The sequence below is a fragment of the Cataglyphis hispanica genome, chromosome 4, assembly GCF_021464435.1.
Source record: "Cataglyphis hispanica isolate Lineage 1 chromosome 4, ULB_Chis1_1.0, whole genome shotgun sequence".
NCBI classification, from domain to species: Eukaryota; Metazoa; Arthropoda; class Insecta; order Hymenoptera; family Formicidae; genus Cataglyphis; species Cataglyphis hispanica.
This window is the reverse complement of record NC_065957.1, coordinates 3,484,071-3,500,520: the sequence shown is the minus strand read 5'-3', so window position 1 is coordinate 3,500,520 and position 16,450 is coordinate 3,484,071. Positions and strand designations below refer to the sequence as shown.

General features: G+C 33.5%; 1 protein-coding gene across 2 annotated transcripts in view; it reads right to left on the bottom strand.

Annotated features, from left to right (window-relative positions):
• The window catches only part of LOC126848890 (uncharacterized), a 21,896-nt gene extending 5,446 nt beyond the window's left edge, over window positions 1–16,450 (bottom strand). The window contains exons 1-3 of one of the 2 annotated variants that reach the window (XM_050590181.1): window positions 16,048–16,450; window positions 4,415–4,524; window positions 652–866 (exon numbers count right to left, since the gene is read on the bottom strand). In XM_050590181.1, coding sequence (XP_050446138.1) covers window positions 652–836 — 185 coding nt within the window. In that variant the 5' untranslated portion in view covers window positions 837–866; window positions 4,415–4,524; window positions 16,048–16,450. Of the gene's footprint in view, window positions 1–651; window positions 867–4,414; window positions 4,525–5,457; window positions 5,929–16,047 lie in introns of those variants that run through there. The other variant, XM_050590182.1, reaches the window with a different exon arrangement.

The window sequence follows — 16,450 nt, the reverse complement described above, 5'->3', positions numbered from 1 at the left end:
TTAACCTTGACACACACGCAACAAGCATGAAATAAATGTATGGCATATTATTTATCGGTGTAGCAGTTCAACGAATATTACGTTCGAATCTGACGACGACTAAATATATTACTGCACCAATCATCTCGCGCGTGTGTTTTATTTCCGGTTTTTGGCACGACGCTATGAAGTGTCATGAGGCTCGCAACGCTCGTGTCTTTTTTGTGTTTTGCGGTTTTTACACTTGCAAAAGATTATATCTGTAAAAGATTGTAGATATGTGCGGCATACGTCAATGAATTGCGTTAACAAATTTCGAAAATCGTTGTGTACATGAATTGACGTCGTTTGCATGATTGAAGCTTATCGGTGATAACGCGATGGTAATTTTGCAACTTATACGTCAATGACGTTATATATCTTTATGTATTCTTTTCTCTGAAAAATAAGCGGTACACAGAATTATTTAGGGTTACCGCCCATTTTTTCTGATATTGAATAAAGAGATAATATTTGAAAAACGAGAAAAAAATATAAGGCGAAATGTTAGACAAAAAATTTCAAGGGATTAGTGGCGTGATAATGAAAGTTGATATTTCTTTTTTAAATAAAAAAATAATAGTTATTTTTATTTTGGCGTCCCATTCGATGCGAAACAATCGGTACACTAACCTGTTAGAAATTGTGCGTAGTCCGGGCCGTACAAGAAACGCCAGCAGAAGAGTCGCGTTGAGAAGAAAGCAGCCGAAGAGCACGATGCTCCAGGCCGCGATCCCTGGGTTGTTCCACCATCTTTCTAAATCTCCCAGATCCGCAACCGATCCTTCTTCAACGATCCCCGTCGCAGCTCCATCCATTCATAAATAATAAATGTACCACGTGGCTTTCTGTAACATAACGCATTGCGTTCTCGTCAAAATAATATTTTTCAATGATTAATCTGCTTCGCGATTAAAAAGAATCGCATTGGATTCTTTTATTCAAAGATTAATTTATTTAAGTAGAGAATGCGTTAGAAAAATTAGGTTTGCGGAAATAGAGAAGATTAATTTACTCGGCATTTATTCAAGTTCTAAGAAAATTAGATCCACCGTAAATTCCTCAATTACGACGCAGATTACTTTTATGAACAATGCTAGAGAATTGTATGCAAAATTATGTTTTCGAAATGGGTCAATTTGTACGATGGTTGCTAGGAAATGACGCGACCCCAATGTAAGAAGCTAAGGAGTTCCCATCGACATATATTTTTAGACGGATTTTCCCGTACGCACGTGTCGTAAAAATATCTATGTGGTGCATGGACACACACGCGTACACGCGTGCTCAATTATTTGCGCGCGAGCGCGTATATTCGCAAAGTATAATTGAAATCATACCGAGATTCGAATTCAAAGGAGCGAGAAACGGGACCTTTACATGACAAACAAAAAAAAAAAAAAACGTGCACTTTGTGTTTTGCGCGAAAAGAAAGATCATCTCCGTAAACATTGTTATTCAGGTATAAATAACTTGTCTGAAGAAATATGCCCAATTTAAATAATAAAGGGGAAACACAATTCGCGAACGGAGGCTAAGGTTAACGTAATGAAAATGCGCTTTATAAATATAGTATAACGTATGTTTCATAGTTAGTTATCTCTCTTTTTCTTTCATATAAAGTTATGTCTTCCCTCTAGATAATAAAACAGGCTAACGTAAAAAGTCAGTGAGCTGTAGTTGTGGCATCGCACGCGAATGTAACTTTCAACGGCGAAAACGTGTTTTTATTCGCCACACGGGATGCACAAACAGAAAGCGTAAAGATATGTAACGCATTTCGAAAATAAAGTGTCGCTCCCCCCTTCCCCCCTCCTCGCTATCTTCAATTGACGTCAACTAATGTTTTTCGATTGATATTATTATGATCGGTTTTTTTTTTTTTTTTCAATTATCTACCGCGATTAAGTCAATAATCTTTATCACGCGCATCTCTCTACTTATCGCTTAATCCGCACGGAATGTTCGTCGCTTTTCAAGTGCCTATTTAGACAGTACAAATTTTAATACGATTTATTGTCAAGATATCTTTTTAATATCACATCTGGTTTAAATTTGTTATAGCGCAAAACTCAGACTATGTATACATAAAGAGAATTAAAAGGATGAAAACCTCTTGTACAGATTTTACGCCGCCCATTTAAGCCAGCCAATATTTAAACTGCCAATATTTTAACAGTCGTAAACTGTAGTCGACGATTAGTCAGCAATAAATTATATTACATCATTTTGTAGTAATTTATGTATATAAATATTTGTGAAAAACTGCTTAGATGAAACAAGATCAATAATTAGCAGTAAAATCTCAGTAAGTTTACATATATTATTATATGTTTATATATATATATATATATATATATATATATATATATATATATCTTTTTTCTTTTGCGATGACAAACAAGAAAAAGAAAAATCTGTACAATAATCTCTTTATATATCCGATGTAAAATATAACCTTTATCTCTCGATATTTTTTTGCAGCGACGAACGAAAAGAGAAAGAAAAGCCAACAGAAGCTGTCCATCACTCCGGCGTGCAGCGATCGTCCTTACGCTTGATCGCCGCAAGATTTGGCAGCGGTTCAAGATTCGAACAGCGAGAGAGCACATCTCGTAGAGATCAATCTATGCGAATTGCACGCGTGCATATAGACGTTTATTTCCGTTTAACGAAACTCTTGATGGAAAGTGTCGCTTGAAGAAGCGATCATGAGATGCAAATCGAGCCGACTGCCGAATCATTATCGGCTGACTCTCCGTGTTATCGTGTAGCACACATGTCATGCGCTTGCGACAACGCGAACGTGCCAAAAGCAACAAACAAACCCCCCGCAATTTTATAAAGAGAACGATAACAACAGTTGAGTCGAAGAAACCATCTCGTATGTGAAGCTCCTTCTCGGATTGCGCAATAAATGCGTAATCCGATCTTTTAACTCGATTTTATTCTTCAATATCCTTTAGGCCTAATTCCTTAATATATGAAGGAAAGAAACTCTGTCTCTAATGTATTTTTTATCACCGGTGTCGAATATCACGAGCAAAATCGTCGCAACATATTTCACAATAAAAATTTTAGCTGTCGTAAATGTAAGATATTACAAGAAAATTGGGAAATATATAAAATATAAAAGATACATTCTCTTGTTTTTCACGTTATTACATTTTTTGCACGATACAACATACAATGTTATAATTCTGGTACTCATTATTAATGCTTCTTTATTTTTAAATCTTTTAATTTATTCATATTTTTTAATATCTAAATTTATTGTATAATATATTATATATATTATAGAAAAATTTTCGGTTGTATTTATCTTTAAATAAAAGCTTTTTTAATAAATAAATTTGCTTTTTTTAAATTATATATGTGTATCTAAATCTTCTAATTGTCGTAATCTTTTTTTTAAATGAAAATTGTATATACTTTAATTTATTTATTTTTAATTCGTTTGTATTTAATTTAACATTCGACCGGCAGACAATTTGCAGTCATCGATGTATGATTCGTCGTGACCGATTCAGCATCAAGAGTTGGAGTTGCAGCTATAAAAGGCTGGCACGAGTGCCGATTATGCGAAATTGCTGCGTAATGTATGCGTTTTATAACGTCTTATAACGGCGCTATTTTCGCGCGCATGACTCGATAAAAGCGCGAAATCGTTTCCACGCGAACAATATCTACTATTGTGTTTATCTTACTAAGAATAGCACGTGAAAATCTAAACACAGCGCAAAGTTGCTCATTTTATTCGCCTGATTATATACGCGCGCGATAACAAAACCACCGGCAGTAAATCCGAAGCAGATGTCATTGTCATTCCGTGTGGCATGTCACTCACGTGAGTTGAGTTGACGTGAGCCGCGATATGTCGACAATGCGCACCACGTGCGATGCGGGTGTACAAAAATATACATACACACTCGCATATAATATATATACACATACAATTTCCTGATATATCGGAAAATTGGCGACGAACGGCGACGTCGGAGTGTGTACGCCTCTGTCGGTTCCGAGATAAGATTCGATTCCGCGTTTTCAGACGCAGCGTCAGCAATGCTGTCCTATTCTATCGCAGCGATAGAGAAATAAAGAATTTAATGTTCCTCTCTCTAATTTATTTTCCATTAATCGTAAGACAAATTTTTAAGATAAGATTTAAAAAGAGAAAATATTTAGAAAGAGTTATATGTTTTCGTAGAAAGAATAATAATAACAATATCAAACATGTTTCGAAAATGTTTTGTATTTTTACGCAATGGTTTCACCATGCTATAATCTGAGGACCGATTTATCAGAAGCGACGAAAAATATCTCGACAATTTTTAATATCCCGAAGGTTATTCAAAATTGAGTTAGAAGAATTAGATAGAGATTAGCAACTCACCAGATGTGTGAAACTCAGCCGATGATGATTTCGTCGACGCAAGGGCATGACATGGTACTGATGGCAGCTATTCCCATTGTATTAGTTTTTCGTATTCCATTCTTGAAAACCTTGAAGATAAAACAGACACAAGAAGCATTATTCTTTCTGTTTCCTGATAAACAGTATTTCCCAAGTATTTCTTATCGTACGTCGTGAATCGTACCACACAATCCTGGACTACGCAAGATGCAACTTGAAATAAATTTCACATAAGAATGTTTTTTAATCTTAATCAAAACATAAATAATTAATTTGAAAATATACATATAAATGCAACAAAAATTTTCCTGCGATATTAATTTGATTTAAATGTATCGAAATAAAGTTTTGCAGAAAATGGAAATATAAGGAAGCAACAAAGAAATGTAAAACAAAAATAAAAATCATAAAGTAATCTAAATTTGACGCTACATTAAAACAAAATTAAAATTAATTTTGAATCCATTAAATCTCCATTCTCAACATCGTGCACGCCCTGATCGGGAATAATTATCGAATGTCTTCGATAATTATAATGATGATAAATCTGCAGGGAATTTCTTTCTCTCTCTCTCTTTCTGTGTAAATCGAGCAGTCACAGTGATAAGCAATATTTTATCGCATTTATCGAGAAACGTATCGGTGCTCTTCACGAAATTCTTCAGATGCCGCATTGTACTATGATTTCAGACTGCGATCGATCCGCGAGGATTTAATTTCTGAGGTCTCATTATCGTAGAATTAACTTTGTTGGCGCAATTTATGCATTCTCCATCGCGTATCGTTCAAGGTAAAATTGCATACAAATAAATAATTTGATAACGCAAAGAACACGAAAAACTATGTTTGTAAAGTACTGAAGAATTTCGAATTAGAAAATCACTTGTAGAATTTTGAGTAATACTAAAGATAGCATTTATTTTGATAAAATTTATAGCACATCAGATAAGACAGTAGAAATTTTATTCGCATAATTCGTAATACATAAAATCTTCTCGTTATATATTGAAATTTTTACATACGTTGAAAAGATGCACGTCCAGAGTGAGATATAAATGTGTCGATATAATGTGCACTATTTCTCTCTACAAGATACAATTCGTTTAAGAAAACAAACTCCTCGTAGAAGAATTGCGCTTTCACGAAAACTAATGGCCCTCACCAATTCGCACGGCTCCACAAAATTGTTGGATTTAAAAAAGATACTTTCGTACTCACTATCACATAAATTAAAACTCATTTATAAATAAAATTCAAAAGCAATGTTTGCTTTTACGCGGAATTTTTAAGAAGTTAGTAATCGCACTAAAGTCTTCAGCGTCGATCTAAGAACGAAGATTAAATTGAATTTTTTACACAAAAAATCACTTTGATCGATGATGAGAAATTAATTTAATTCGCGAAGAGAAAATTGTTAAAGGCGATAGTGAAAAACAGTTAAAAGTAACAAGTGTTTAGGATAATTCGCAAAAGTCATCTGGTATCATGAACAAACAACATGCGACTGAGGAATGCCGCCATTGACGAAATGTTTAAAGTCATTTTATAGAAGAGAGAATAGAGGGGGAATATATCTTAATTCTAATATCCGTATATGCGATATCGTGTGATCCCCGAGTTAATGTTGTATCTTATCGACCACGGATAAAGCCAGTCTTATTGCAATGCAATCTCACGATGAGATTATTGTTTTGAACGCGATTATATAGTGAAGTTGAGAAATTAGATAGGTTAAAAAATACACTAGTGAGAGAAAAATAATAAAATATAAAAAATAGAGAAGCGTAAAAAATGCGTGTTATATAGCACGGAATAAACTTGATATTAAGATTTACGATATAATAATGTTTTTAATTCGTGCCATGATTCGCGCGCAACAAAAATCAAGAGATTCGATAATATTTCGCGCCAAGTAAAATATCATCGAGTATATCAATATCACGGCGTAGATCTTTGCATTGTTTTGCATACCTTTTTTCTCTAACATCAATTCCATCAACACAAAACATCAACCTTTTGCGGATAAGGAATTAATGTCTACGCGCTTTTTACAATACGTCGTTTTTCTCATTACGACGAGACGACGACGCTCGTAATTAATTAATTCACCGCCTACGGTCGTGGAAACTACTCTCTTTTTTTTTTTCCCTCGAATCCCTTATTTATTATTACGTCGTATTACCGCGTTGTACTTCCGCGTATTATGCTGGGGGAGAAAAAATTTTATGACGCGAATCGCACGGAATCTTCCCGGTGAAATTATATTACCAGTGACAAAAAAAAATGTCGTTTCTTTCGTCGCGGATATGAGAATGCGTATAGGCAGTCTCACCTATAAACCGGTTGAAGATTTACGAAACTTCGCGAGAAACCGGAGTATCGTCCCGACGCACGTTGAATACAATCCATTTCCTGACTCCGGACAAATAACGAAATGTTCCATTTATTCTCCAGAATTTATCATTCTTCCTCCGTTATGTGTATACGTATGTTTCTTTATGGAGAATCACATATATAGACAAAATTATAGTACATCCACTAAATCTAAAAGAAATATATGATTTTGGAAAAAATCAATAAAATTTCTTTTACCAAACGAGGTGTCAAAATAAAATTTTGACATAAAATTATCGTTGTTACTAATAAAAAATTTTAATCATTATCAAATAAATAAATAAAATACCCGCAGCTGATATTAGTTGTAAAAAAAATGTATCTTTTTTTCTGCACATAACATTGCTTGTTTTTAAAATTCTCGTTAATTTTTATCTTCCAAGTGTCACGCTGTTTTGAACAGCCGATAAGCATAATATCCATATGATAATCGCATAAATAATTCTACAAATAACTCATAAAAACCCTGCCACATATTGTTACAAGGTTACTCCTGTCAATTATCCTATTACGATAATTATATACGACTAATAGAAATCAAGCTTCCATATCTCATCCGTGTAAGATCGTGATATATCATTTGAATGATACATCTTACAAAGTCTATTTGCGCTTGTTTTCACAGTTACTTATCTGTTCAATATATATAATGCATATATATATATATATATATATATATATATATATATATATATGCATACGTTCAAAAAATTATCGTAATTTCTATCACTATTATACAACAAAATTAATATTATATCTTTAACAAACTTGAAATTAATCTTTTCCTAGAAAAAATTTTTGGAAATTTCTATTGTACTTTAATTTAAAATTATTGATCATTAAATCTTAAACTTTTTTGTATAAATTAATGATATTATATATATAAGAAAAAAAATAATACAAGTTATATATATTTTTTTTTAATATCCACTTTAAATATTTTTTAACAGTTAAATTTGAAGTTTTAAACCTTTTCTTTATAAGTTAGTCATAGTGTTGAGAGAAAGTGGTTATTGGTTCTCCCTCTCTCTCTCTCTCTTTCTCTCTCTCTCTCTCTCTCTCTCTCAAATACTCTTTATATAGCATGTAACGAACAAAGAGAACTATGTAAGAACGAGCGCAACAGGCGCTTGTATGCGGGTTTCCGACATCAGTACTTCTGACATCACTGAAACTTCTCTCTTTCTCGCACTCAATGTTTGCTTTCGACGCACGCGGAACCCACGATATCCGCGGAACATTTCTGGTCGCGTTTCATCGAGTATAGTCAAAGTTTTCGCCCCCCTCCCACCTCCCCACGCGCTAAGCAAAGTATCTTTCATGAAAAACTCCCGTTGACCTGCGATTCTATTTTTTTATTTCCTTGTAGTTTTCGTTTTCCTGTAGTCTCTTATTTTTAGTATATCAGGCTCTCTCTCTCTCTCTCTCTCTTAGATATTTTAATCGACTTATTAGAGTATTATGATAAACATATATAATCACATATACGTGACGCAAGGATTTCTTGGAATTCGTCAAGTATTACGTAGCGCTATCCAAATATCGAATGCAAAACATCAGTATCGAACCAAGTATCGAATAAACTGTGAACTGTTGCAAAAATCATTGATCTGACAAATAATCTCTACTGCACAGAAGTAATCCCTGATTTCCACAGAACTTGTATGCATAATTAGAATGCAGCAGATTCCAAGCGGACGGAGTCCGTTTTCTCACAAGCCTCACGTTTCCCGGAGGAAGAAAAAAGATTTCCCATCTCACTACGCAATCATCTACTGTTATAAGCGGCATAAACCCATGCGTGATCTCTTCTTGTACGACATTAAATTTTCCCGTTACACGAATAGCTTCTTCCTTCGAGCTTTCATCGGCGCGCACGCACGCACGCACGCACGCACGCAAACGCTCCATGTTTCGTAACGCTGTGGCTTACCACGAGCCTCTCAATTAGCAAATTCCACAAGGTGGATATCGGCGAACGAGAGCGTCGTTTCATAGATTTGTTAGCACCTTGAGCACTGCCTCGCGGCCACTCGAGCGTGTGTTGCAACTCGCCACCGATACGTACGTCGTCGGTCAACATCAAAGTCTTCTTGAGAGAGAGAGAGAGAGAGAGAATAAAATACGATTTTAAGACAGAATTAATTGGAAACACTTGCGGATAAATATATCATAAAAATTATTGAAAATTTTTATACGTCAAATTAATTTTTGAATATACTAAGATACAACTAAGATACTAACAGAATTATGCTTGGATCTTGAATATTATCAATTTTTCATATTTCTTTCATATATAATATATTTAATATAAATTATTTTTGTAATCCATTGTAAGAGCTTTAGCAACTAGCGCTTATCCTTCCCGTGTCGGTGGCGACATGAAGGCCGATAATTTTTGATGCGTCCATCAACGGATCGCTGATCTTGAAATATTGTCTCGACACGCCGCCTACGTCCAATTTAACGCCTTAAAATTCATCGTGGCGAAATGCACGAGGTGTTATTAATAAGCGAGCTTCGAGGAAAAAGTGCGTCGAGTGAGCGCGCGCCCGGAATAATTATGCTTCGGATTGCACGAAGAAACCGCGACTCGCTTCGCCGAAGTTCGATACGAAGATATTCGAATAAAAAGCAGAGATACGCGTGTAAAATCGATCCGACGCGAAGTCGCATTAATTGTTTTGTGCGCGATCATTATCTCTGTATTAACTTCTTATGTAGAAAAAAGATCGTAAACCATTCCACGCCAATTTACCCCGTTAAATCATAATGACACGTATATAAATCGTGTTATATCGCGCGGAAAGATTCTGCACATCAAGGTTGAATGTATACACGAAAGTCGTGGATCAGTTTTGATAACGAGACTGAGATATCTGTGATTTACTCTTGTATACTCATATGAGTAAAGATAATTTCAACGTGAAAATACTTAGCAATCTTATAATAATGCTGATAATTTTGCAAAATCATGCCAATAATAAGTGATCTTGAGTGATTTAAAAAGGATCAAGATCGCATACTTATTATCAAAAAGTTATTATAAATTATTTTCGATAACAATTTTTTCTGACTCTCTCTTACTCTCTCTTTAATTTCTCATCTATTTTTCAAATATTTCATCAATCAAGATAATTCCAGAGAAAATACTTCAATCTTAAAATATCGCTGCGTAATCTTTGCAATAATAATTCAAACGATAATATTAATTAATACGAACAATAATCTTGTTACAAATGATCTCTCTCTCAGAACGATTATTACGTAAGAATTGTTCGTAGAATATTGGACGCTCAACATAGACAATCACTTATCGTGTTACGTACTTTGATGTCCGGCCATTACAAAGAATGGATTCGAATGCTAATTCCAACGATCTGCCGTGGAATGCTTCAACAATATTCTAGCTTGTAATGTCCCGCCATTCCAATCCCAGCCGTGTCTCGAACGATTTAACACCGGCCAACACGATGAGACGCATTAATCACCGGTTACAATTAGCCTAGCGAAGCTTAATAAGCGGGTCAACATTGGCTTGGTCGATTGATAAACTTTCTAAAATCTTTATCCAAAGATATTATACGGGCAATACGTACTCAAATTGTATATTCTTTCGTTATCGTGGTAATATTATGCGTGATGTATTACGATATTAATAATATATATATATATATATATTACCTTTATTCCAATTTTCCACCTCGCCATTATCTGTCGATCGTTAAATACAACGTAAGAAAACAATCCGTTAAGCGAATTGCTAAAGATATTTATGTATATTTTAGAGCGTGTCTTTAACAGATACCTAATATCTGTGAGGTGTGTTGAATTTACAGATATGCGTCATTGTTTACATTTCGCATTATTCCATGTTTCAATATCTCTCTCTGCTCTCTCTCTCTCTCTCTCTCTCTCTCTCTCTCTCCTCACCTAATTAGTATTACATCCTGCTTCGAGACAAAGTTTAACGGAACAATGTTAAAAAATATGATCGAGAAGGCAACAATTTGAGGAATCCGGCGCGGTGTAAAAAAAAAATCGGGAAATCACCGACATATTACGACAGTCTACAGTAATGTGCATCGTATTAATATATTCGTTATTCTTGGACTTTGTCACGTATCATAATTCGGTCGTATGTGTATGTGTGTGTGTGTGTATATGCACATGCCTCTTCTCTCGCGGCGATTATATTATCGGAATCGTGCCACGCACGATCCTCTCGTATCATCCAAAGGAAAGTTCCTTAATTCAGCTCGAATCGTATAACGACTAATATTGCAGCATCATGGAAAAATTATGCGACTTATCGGCATATATCGAGTAACGCTCGACGCAGCGCTGCAACACAGCTTCTTTTCGAGATTTTTCAGCGTAACGCGGCCTTTCGGATCTCATGCTACTAACTCTGCATTTCTTTTCCGCGATATTATTTACTATTTAACTAGAGACGCGCGGATATATCTTCTCTTCAGAGCAAATATAACAAAAATTATAATTCTAATAAATCATGATATTTAATATAAATATGTCATACAATATTTTTTTAGTTTTTAGTAATTGAGCAAAAAGATATAGATATATATACACTGAGAAAAAAAGTTGTTAATTTGACTAAATCCGTTTAGCTAATTAGAATTTTTTAAATTAAAATATTTAAGTATTTAAATCAAATATATATCATGTTAGATGTTCAATATGTTGTATTTGACTTAAATATTTAAATATTTCAATTTAAAAAATAGTAATTAGTGGAACGGATTTAGTTAAATTAACAATTTTTTTCAGTGTATATGCATACTATCTGTGTGTTAATGAGTTTCTGAATATGTGTGTATAATATGTATTTTTTACATATATATTTGAAATAAATTTATAATATCGAACGAGTTTACGATTAAGAGTCAATATATTCTTAAATCGTTGAATCGTTTATCTATTTTCGCAATTTTGTCACCAATAAGGGCGATACGAAATGTGCGCGATTTCATTCAATGTTACAGCAACAGTAACACGGACTGGCATTGCGCCGGTTATCGTTACCGGCATGATTTGCGCCCGTAATCATGGCACAGATCGGTCTGCACCCATCAAGCCTGTGCGAACTGGGTTAAGGCGAATGAGAATCACTGTTGACCTGGTCAGATTTTTATCAGACATTAACACTAACTGCAGCAACCCGAACAGCGGGGAATCGCGCGAACTTTTCTACGAGATAATCGCAAGCGAGAAAATGTCGTAACGGTACTTTTCCAGACTGCTCCCGTCATTTCCTATGCAATCAAAGATAAATCGTAATACGGGGGAGCGCCGTCGAAGTGTTTTTCAAACGTTGAAAAGATAATCACATATCTCGCTCCGCTTGACGGATAATTCATTCGCAAATCTGAGAAATTAGATCAGAACCGTATAAAGATCCATATTGCGGAGAAATTCCGTACCGAGAGCCTTGTTCATACGATTAGTACGCGATATCGAGGTATTAGAATGAACACATAGTAAAATGTAATACCCATGTATAGATCCTCAGAGTAATCGCAACTCCCATGTATATTATGTATATTAAAGAATACATTTCGGAGTAATTTATATTTCACGTCACTTTCACTACTCTCAACTTTCTTACCTATCAGCCATAATTATACGATACAACAGTAATTTAATCAAACTTCTTTTTTCTTTTTATATTAAGATAAGAAATTGTGTTCACATGTCTATAAATCCATGTCTCTAGAAATCTTTCTTTTGTTCTATAGATTGACTCTCCATTTAAAATTATTTGACATTATAATCCCTAAAGTCAGAATAATCATTCTAATAGTTTATTAATTTCGAAAATTAAATATATTTTTATATGATCATATTTTGTTGCGATATATGTTATGAAACAAAACCGTGAAAAATCAATTTTCACGCATATCGATGAGGTATGTTCTATTAAAAGACTGTCTGTAACGAAAATAACAGAGCTTAGGGTACTATTCCATCGTGATTCGCGACCGTCTAATTTCGCTTGCTATTCAACAACATATCTGCCAATCATTTTCGATCATGTCCGATACATTGGGAATTTTTTAGAGATTCCTGACGTCAATCGGTTAGCGAAGGTGGAATTCTGAACTTGTGCTCTCTATCTTACAGCTATGATTATCGGCGACTGATCCGATTTCTGCTTATTCTGCTTGTTGTCAATACGTGAGTTGTAGGGTTTCACATAATTTTGTGTGTCTTGCGTGAGACAATAAAACAAGAGAAGAAAGGAGCTGTTCTCTTAATAAACGACTCGAAAATGATGATTTTATTGTTATTATTATACCAATTAATATAAAAACAAATTAAAAAATTACTTTTTTTTTTAAAAATAACAAATGCCAAGTCTACGCAACCGTCCAAAACTTGATATTTACTTTTATAAGACACATAGAACAAAAAAATATTTTTGTTATATAATTGAAATTCAAGATTAAGCTTATTAAGAACTTAATTGGTTTAATTGTAAAATTTAATAAGTTTTAAGAAATAATTAAATAAATAATTAAAGTAAATTTAATAAAATTTTAGATATTCAACAGGGCGATTGGCATATAAATATATAATATATAAATATATTTCATGATTTAGCATATCTCTGTCATATCTCTTGATTGAATGCAGGAAAAGGTTACATCGTTGATGACATCAGATAGATATAAACGAACACCATGTAAAGCATCGTGTGAATCATCACGCACCTTCTTTAGTGCAAACGTCATACGCATTACGGAATCATTAAATCTCTCATTTAATTTGTAGAAAATATTGTGTTTCGCATATCTACACGTTATCGATTTCTAAAAATCGATCGAATTCCATGCATTCTGTATATACAAGTGGATCCGAGAGCAAACTAAACATTTTCAGTAAAAATAATACATAAATACGATAAAAAAGTGCATAAATTTACGGTTGTGATAATATCATTAAAAACAATAAATATGCCATAATTAAAAATGTTTTAACATAAATTCTCTTTTTTTTTTCATCATGATAAGGCAAAAATAAAATATTCAATCACTTCATTAATCTCCAAATATTATACTACATCTTTGGCATCATATTATATATTGTATATACATACATCGCAACAAAATATAATCATATAAAAATATATCTAATTTTCGAAATTAATAAAGAACGATTATTTTGATTCTAGAGATTTATAATGTCAAAAATTTTAAGAGAGTCAATCTATGGAACGAAGACAGAATTTTTAGAGCCATGGATTTATAGACATATGAACACAATTTTATCATATATATATATATATATATATATATATATATATATATATATAATTTAATACAATTAAAACAATTTTGTAAATCAATATTTCAAATATTTGTCACCAGTTGAAGAAAATGTATTTTAAAAATTGTATATATAAAAATATTTTTTTTAAATTTTTTCGCAAGGAATCTAATGATAAATTTTTAATCGCGATAGAAAGTTATATTGCAGAGATGTCTACCGTTATAATTTAGTACCAAAAAAAAAACTTTAAAAATTCCATGAAGAATCTAGATATGGAAAGCGGCTACTACGGCCATTGCGAGGCAAAGGTCACCAGCTACGATCTCGAACGAAATATATTACGTAAGTTAGCATAAATACAAACTTTCTAAACGCGAGCCGCGCGCGATACATCGTGCCGCCTTTAAAATACGATCTTGATCCATTCATAGCGATCTGTTGTCCGTGATGACGATAAATTACAGAATATTATATCAATGTATAACGAAAAAGAAATTTGAGAATTTTTTGCTTTTTTTCTCTGCTGATCTTGACGATTGTGTGTATTAAGATATATCTAATTTTTGAATGTATATACACATACATGTATCATGTATCGATCATGGGTTATTTTGAAATATACTTGCTTGAAGTGAATTGCCGAAAATAATGATGTTACGTGATGTTGTTAGACACAACGGTACCGGTTCAACCAACGGAACTTTCCGTTTTTTTATTATCGTATCGAGAAAAAAAATAACTGGAGAAACGTCAATCGGTTCGTTGCATTAAACACTAATTGTAAGCGTTACAATAAGAAATTGATTGCTCAAAATTTAACTTTTAACATATCATTTAAATATCATGCCGACATAAATATAAATTATTAATAACATGCAAAAAAAAATCGCGGCGCACATGATCATGAACAAAAGAATATATAAATTTATCTTATATATTAATAATATATTAATTTTTGTGAACATTTTCAACTACTTTTTCCAGTTATATGTATGTGTGTATATGTAATTAAATTATTATCATTAATATGAAATATTCATTAACAAGTTTTACATCAGATTCAATTAAAAATTATAATTATCTACTTTAAAATCTATTTTATCTCAATTTATCTAAAATCAATTTATCTAATTTATATAAAACTAACATTTTAACACAAATTAACATCTTAATAAAAATTGTCGATAGAGGGAAATCTCGTAATATTAAGAATATATCTATTAGAAAAATTTTTTGAATGTATAAAATCGGTTTGGAATATTTTAAAATAGCATTTTAAAATATTTCAAACCGATTTTATACATTCAAAAAATTTTTCTAATAGATATATTCTTAATATTACGAGATTTCCCTCTATCGACAATTTTTATGCGACATGGAAAAAAGAGAGAGATGGAAAGAGAGAGAGAGAGAGAGAGAGAGAGAGAGAGAGAGAGAATATTATTTGTTGGGAAATCCTGCCAACAAGATGTAGCACCTAATGACATTGCGGTTTGCATTTATATATTTATAGAGCTAGACAAGGATAATTTCGATAGTGAAAAAGAAATGGCTTCATATGCAAGATATAAATATATTCCAAATTCTATTTTGGAATAAATGTATACATAACATATATATGCATATGTATTTTGTGTGAATAAAAAATCACTATTATGAAAAAAAAAATTAAGTAAATGTGTAGAGGCAGGGGTCATTATACATATATTAAATGAATTAAAGAGAATGATCGAATGATAAAATTTAAATGATAAAATTCGATTGAAACCTCTTATAGTATATCTAATATAATAACGAGAGGTGATTTGTACAGGACATCCCACCTTGAAAGAGCGAGAGTCAATGGACCAGTCCATCAAGAAGCAAAGCCTTCTTTGCATTTCTTAAATTAAAAGAATAAGTACTAATATAGAATAAGTACTCACCATAAGAATATCTCCGATTCGGCAGGACGCGCAGCCTCCTGTTTCGTTCTCCACCTCCCTCGGCGATCGCAGGTAAATTCAAGCCGGAGTCGCCGCGCGCGCGGCACGTTCGCTCGCACGATATGGCTGCGGAGAGTCGCCGCGGCTGGCCGTTGCCCCGAATGTCAAACGGCGCGAACAATGGCTCGTGATCGCCGGCCGCATGTCAGTGATGCGTGCGCTCAAGACGGTATTCTCCCAAGGGAGGGAAAGGGTACGGTTAAATGAAAATTGTTACAATTATATTCGCCGCCTGTGCGCGTATTCCACACTGCGGCGACGTTGCAACAACGGCGCGTCCCCTTTCCTAATCAAATACGCGCGTCCGTGCTGCGCGACGCACCGTAATGGACTGAATCAGACT